The sequence below is a fragment of the Limulus polyphemus genome, unplaced genomic scaffold (genome assembly GCF_000517525.1).
Source record: "Limulus polyphemus unplaced genomic scaffold, Limulus_polyphemus-2.1.2 Scaffold170, whole genome shotgun sequence".
Lineage (NCBI taxonomy): Eukaryota > Metazoa > Arthropoda > Merostomata > Xiphosura > Limulidae > Limulus > Limulus polyphemus.
In genome coordinates this window covers 812420-819301 of record NW_013665780.1, presented here as the reverse complement: position 1 = coordinate 819301, position 6882 = coordinate 812420, and the positions used below count along the sequence as shown (strand labels likewise).

At 33.2% G+C, this 6882-nt stretch overlaps 1 protein-coding gene across 1 annotated transcript in view; it reads left to right on the top strand.

Annotated features, from left to right (window-relative positions):
- The first annotated feature begins 5304 nt into the window (after window positions 1-5304).
- Window positions 5305-6882, top strand: part of LOC106477873 (protein obstructor-E-like) — a 15183-nt gene continuing 13605 nt past the window's right edge. Inside the window, exon 1 of the mRNA XM_013938395.2 lies at window positions 5305-5473. Within this exon, the coding sequence (XP_013793849.1) occupies window positions 5434-5473 (40 nt within the window). The 5' untranslated portion in view covers window positions 5305-5433. The remainder of the gene's footprint in view (window positions 5474-6882) is intronic.

The window sequence follows — 6882 nt, the reverse complement described above, 5'->3', positions numbered from 1 at the left end:
GGGTGTCTATAAAGAAACTTTTAATCAATTGTACTTCCTCTCTACTCCAGACAGGGCGTCTATAAATATAATTTTTAGTCAATCAGTTCATTTAAATTCCGTAGAACACAATTAATTAAAATAGGATATCAGGTGCCTCTTCAAGAATAAGCGCTGTAATGCACTCATACTTATTACATATTACTCTTGATTTTAAAAGAACCGTAAATAAATTCACATATATGACATATTTATAAGAAAGCACTTTTTATATTCTAAGATGAAATTGGAATTTTACAATAAAATATAAGTAGCTCATTCTTGTTGGTTGGTTGGTTTTTAACACCAGGGTGCACAATGGGCTATTTGTTCTCTGTCCACAGCATGGAATCGAACCCTGGATTTTAGCGTTGTAAGTTTGTGAATTTACCATTAACCCACCTTGCGACAACTTTTGACATAAGATGTAGGTAGTATGCAGAAAAATACTTATGTACTAGATTTTTTTCCGTTAATAAAAATGTTTTAAGGTGAAAATACAAAAACAAAATTAAAATTCATATCCTAATAAACGTAACCAGTGTTGTGCAAAACAGTCGTTCCTAACTGAAAATTGAACCGAATTTGTGCGTGACATCATTCTTAAATATAAACAAATTTAACCAAACGTCTGCGTGACCTCATCCCTAACTATATACACATTTAAACAAAGCTTTGCGTGACATTGTTCTTAACTACGTACAAACTTAACCAAAGTTTTGCGTGACATCACTTTTAAGTATATACAAATTTAACCAAAGCTTTGCGTGACATCATCCCTAGTTATATACAAATTTAACCATGCTTTGCGTGACATTGTTCTTCATTACATACAAATTTAACCAAAGTTTGCGTGACATCACTTTTAAATGTATACAAATTTAACCAAAGCTTTGCGTGACATCATCCCTAGTTATATACAAATTTAACCATGCTTTGCGTGACATTACTCTCAAGTATATACAAACTTAACCATTTTTTTTTTTTTTTCGTGGCGGGAATTTAGATTTAAAAATCTTTTAAGCCCCAAAAAAGATTTTGTGCGTGACATCTTAAATATAGGATCAACTTTCCTTAAGATCAACCAATCGAAAGACACCAGACAACTAATACTTGGTGAGAACAATGACGACATAATGCTTAAACTGTCTTTTGTTTCGGGTCACTCCCTCCTTTGTGTTAGACCGTTTTCGGGGAAAACAACCCATTTCTTAGTAATTCTGGGCTATACTGAAGCAAAAGACGTTCACCCAGTCTTTTTATTTCACAGGAGTATCTGCAGTTATTATCCAGTGGTGAGAAAAGTTTCATAAAGACACGATTCACATATTTTTGATGTTAGAGATAGCTGGAACTTTCACTAACAATCACTTTGAATTCTAAGTATAACAATATAAATTTACCATTTATAATTCAACGTAATTCAAAGTTTGCTATTTAAATGGAAAGTTAAATAATAATTTGTCTGAGAGTGTATTTTATTATCTGTTGTAAAATATGTTCTTGTTTTGGGAAACATTTTAATACAGTTTTGCCATTTACAGTACATGGTTTGGTTTGAATTTCGCGCAAACCTACACGAGGGATATCTGCGCTAGCCGTCCCTAATTTAGCAGTGAAAGACTAGAGGGAAGGCAGCTAGTGGTTAGGGCGCTCGACCCACAATCTGCGAGTCGCGGGTTCCAATCCCCGTCACACCGAACATGCTCGCCCTTTCAGCCATGGGGACGTTATAATGTGACGGTCAATTCCACTATTCGTTGGTAAAAGAGTAGCCCAAGAATTGGTGGTGGGTTGATGATGACTAGCCACCTTCCCTCTAGTCTTACGCTGCTAAATTAGGGACGGCTAGACCTCGTGTAGCTTTGCGCGAAATTCAAAACAAAGGAACAATCAAATAAGGGTTAAGTTCAATTAAGTAGGAGGAGATTACCTACGTCATTATATCACGTACTTCAATAAGAAAGGGACATTAGACGTGGTATTCCGACAACCGAAGTAGAGAATATAGTTAGGAGTTCACAAGGCAATAGAGTTCAAAGAAAAAATATATTTTTGCATGACTTTATTGCATTGTTTTCATCAACGTATACAGGGTTTGTACAAAAATACAGATGGGCTGAAAAATGTGTTCTGTGGCGACACAAGAAAAAATGATTGTTAAGTCCAAACACCTCATGAACATAAACTGTGCTATTTTTATATATATAATAACCACCACTGATATTAGAGATGACTGCTTCCGAGAGTTTTAAAAACTCAATAAATAAGAAAAAGTTGCTGTCTATAGAAGTAGAGAATAATATAAAAACTTTTAATATATTTATAGCATCTGAAATTTTAAATAATTTCTTTAGACAAGAGCAGCGGCCAATTGCTTATATGACACAAAGTTTTATGTGATGGTATCGTAATTAAGCACATTTTTGTTGTGGATTATCTTTTTGTTTTTAGCAGAAAGCTACAGAATGGGCTATGTGCTCTCTGTCCGGCACGGGTAATTAAATGACGCAGCGGGGGACAAACTCGATTAAAGTCTACAAATTGTATAATTTTTATTTTAAATTAACCTCAGCCATACCCATTTTATTATTTATGATTTTAGATTATTTTAAATGAATAATTTTTCATCTAACTTATTCACTTATTTAAAAAATAGCTATGATTTTCTTTTAGATATCATTCGAATATTTTTGTTGAATAAATAAATATTGCTATTAATTTAATCATATTTGATATAAAATAGGGGCTTGAGGCAGTTTCTAGGAGAAAAAAAATGTCTACTCATTTCCATCTAAGAAGAAAACCGCTAAGGAGAAGCCAAGAATATTTTCCTTTTCGTTATTTTGACTTTCTCTAATAAAAAAAAAACACATTCGACACTAATAACTTCTTTTAAAGTACTCTGTAGAAAAGTCAATCTTTCTCTTCAACAGGCAAAGGTCATATGTACATGTTGATTATCTGTGTAGTAAAATAAACGTCAAAGATATTTAACCAAAATCAATAAGCTTATGTGAAAGCTTTAACTTGGAGGTTAGACCTAGAAAAACAACTAAATAAAGTATTTAAGCGAAACGAGAAAGAAGGATAATAGTACGCGTTTATAAATTTCAGTTTTCTTGTTTATTAGTCTTATGTAACCCAGTTTCTCTTAGGGCTCAGAAAAATAAAACTTTTACGACAACCACATACAGAGAAGCAGTGATTTTAAACAAATCATCTTTATTTTTTGGTTAGTGCCGAAAGCAAAAATAGCTCTATAGCAACTAGACATGGAGAAAAATGATAGTTTTCAACCAATCCAGTTTTTTAGGGCCCAGAACAAGAAAGGCACATATCAAACAGATAAAGAGCAACTGGTTTCTGTTATCAGTCACCTTTCTATATTTATAAAATATTTACCCTTATTTTCATCTGTCTTTAGATTTGACTAGAATTCGACACACTTAGCTTTAAGTTAGGCTGTACTACGGTGGCCTACTTCCATCCCCATAAAGGCCATAACCTATGTTACTGCCTGTCGTTGGAATTTTTTTAAGGCCATTCACCCAAGAAAAAAAGTGAAAGACCCAACAAATTGTAAAATACTTCGCTGAAGAACGGCATTCTTGGGCTTATTTCACCGAAATATTAAAGGAAGTAAGCCGTTTATAGCGCTTGTATGGTTGACGAGGTTAAGACTGTTGACCTTAGCAGGTCACAGAGGTCATCTGTATTAATTTAACCGGTTTTTACACTATTTTATCCAATCTTAATTATTCTTAAAAAAAGATAGCTCATTCTATTAACTTTACAATTTCTAAGAAAAAAAAAGTTGTATTTATATATATTTTCCTTTTACATCAGCACTAACGCTTTTTTTATGTTTAACTGTCTACAATATATATAGAAAAAAAAGTATATATAGATATATTTACAACCACTTTGCAGTAATTATATGAATTTTGGTAAAGTATTTTATATATATTTTTTTTTCGACATATTTTTCAGTTTCTTTATTTCATATTGCAACGTTTTTGTTTGGTTTTTTTGGAAACCAGAATATGTAGATTGATTAAGCCTATCGTCTAACACGAAAATTGCACATGTCAGAAGGGAATCTTTATAACAAGACATTTGGCTCTTCAAGATTACCCACGGCTAAAATTCTATCCATTATAGTTTTTGGAGTCGAGTAATTAAGAACCCACTGGTTGTTAGGGTCATTAGTTGGACTTAGGTTAATCTATTTCATAAAAGAGGGTTTTGTCAGTTATGAGAGGCTTAATTTAGGTTTAGCTCACCTTTTTCCAAGTCTGAAGATTCCTTCGTTGGTTAATAATGCCGTCTAGCGAGTGTTATGTAAAATCTATAAAGAACACCATGAAATGTTTACTTCACATGTCTTTGTAATAGTTAACAAAGTAAATGCAAATTCACTTTGATAATTCCGTTTTAACCAAAGACAAGACTTGCATATAATATATTTACCAAGTAAATTAATGCTTCAGGCTTACCAACACTGATAACAAATCGTGTTTTTCTACCGAAATTGAGATGTGGATTTAATGCTCGATGGAGATATAATTTAAGATCCAGATTTGAATAGCTTGTGTAATATGTAAACTGCTTGCATTACCTACCGTACACAAGTTCTTGAAATAGGAGCTGATAAATAGGTACGTTGTAACGTTCCTTGAAAAGCTTCTCATAATTACAAGAAATAATATTAAATTCTCTCTGTCTATCTGTCTTTACTATCAATAAAGAGAAGTTTTTATAGTGAAAACACGTATATAATTTATCGCTTAAATGTGTTTTAACGCGTAGGACTGTGGCGACTCACGGGCGGGAATGTATTGCACTGATCTTTATGTCATACTTTTTCTAAACCGCCCATCACGGTATGAAAACACCTTTTAAACTGGATTTATTTCAAGTGACAGGTAAGACAGGGCGTGCTTCGTTACTCCTAATATCTTAAATAACTGTTTGTGTCTCAGTCATATGAATACATGGATAATCCCTCGTGTCAGTTTCTAGGAAAGCATTATCATTGTATGTTAGTCAGCTTTTCAAGCAATCTATTTCATTGATTATTATACTCACTGGTAGTCACCTTTAAAATGTCAGAGATCAAAATGAGATGGTGGGTGGTTAGAAATTGCACTATATTTCCAAGATGTTGACGCATCGACTCCGCCACCACCCACACACCTGAGGATGTAGCACCCTCCATTATAAAATTGGTTCACCGCTAGGAACGCTAGTGTTCGTAACTTTCTGGTACGAGACTAGGTCAGGGGCAGACGCTATGTAAGGAGCTGAAAGACGCGCCGCTAGTAGTTATTCAATTGAACACAGAAGATAGTACTTTACTTTAACTGACTATAAAGTAATATAAAGCCTTCCAACAAGTTTGAAACCTCAATAATGAAAGTTTGGCTGAATATATTTCTCCTTGTTGGTGTTGGTGAGTGGTATATTTTATTTTGTATTAACTAATATAAAACTTCTCTATAAGGGTGCTAAATAAAATACATTATAATTTTACCTGAATCATAGTGAAGCATTGTAGAAATCGTCAAAAAAATAATAATTAATTAAAATTAGACGTTCTACCTGACCGTTACATTTGCTTGCCGGAAAGAAGCGAATACAAGTGAAAATGTTGTCAGTATTGTTTTTTTATTCAGGCCCTGATAGATTTGTGTAAAAAGTTCTGCAATGGACTAGAAAAGAACGTTGCAATTAAGTTTATTTTTAATCTCATTATTAAGCGGTATTTTCCATTGCCGTTAATATCAGTGCTCTTCTCTAAACATTCTGAATTTGAGAAGAAAAAAAGTGTCTTGAAATTCATGTTAAATTTTCCAAGAGATATTAATACGTGGAATAATTTTTTACTATTAACATATAATAGCACTGTTAACTGAAGCATATTGGTTTGTTTGGTCAGCTAAATAATATCATATATCGTCCAGAAATGATTTAATTATTTTCTCTGATAAGTTTTTTTCCTATAAGTTCTATAAAAATATTCTACTGTTTATGGTCTGTTATCCTCATCAGATACCTTGTATAAATGTACATATATGTGTGTGTGTATTTATAAAGTAATCTTACACGAGCCATCATGACGCTACCAAATATTAGCCTTACATTTATTATATAAGATAACTCTCCTGTCAAGTTTTTAAAATTGAATAGCATTCTGATACGTTCGATGGATTACAAAAAATCATCGAGCACGAAACAAATGACGCACCTGGTGGACTGACAGTTAATTAATTATCCACAAGCTTATAGTGATGTTTTTATACCGGTTATTAAGATAAACTCCGTGATGTGTTTGCATCAGTTGTTAAGACTTGTCTAGTGAATAAGTCTTACATCGATTGTTTGAACAAGTTTAAGGTACTTGTTAAATCGGTTGTTGAGACTTGTCTAGTGAGTCAGTCTTACATCGGTTGTTGAGACTTGTCTTGTGAGTAAGTCTTACATCGGTTGTTTGAACAAGTTTAAGGCACTTGTTAAATCGGTTGTTGAGACTTGTCTAGTGAGTCAGTCTTACATCGGTTGTTGAGACTTGTCTAGTGAGTAAGTCTTACATCGGTTGTTTGAACAAGTTTAAGGTACTTGTTAAATCGGTTGTTGAGACTTGTCTAGCGAGTAAGTCTTACATCGGTTGTTGAGACTTGTCTAGTGAGTAAGTCTTACATCGGTTGTTAAGACTTGTCTAGTGAGTAAGTCTTACATCGGTTGTTTGAACAAGTTTAAGGTACTTGTTAAATGGTTGTTGAGACTTGTCTAGTGAGTCAGTCTTACTTCGGTTGTTTGAACACTTTATGGATTTATTTGCATCGCGTGTATAAACAAATT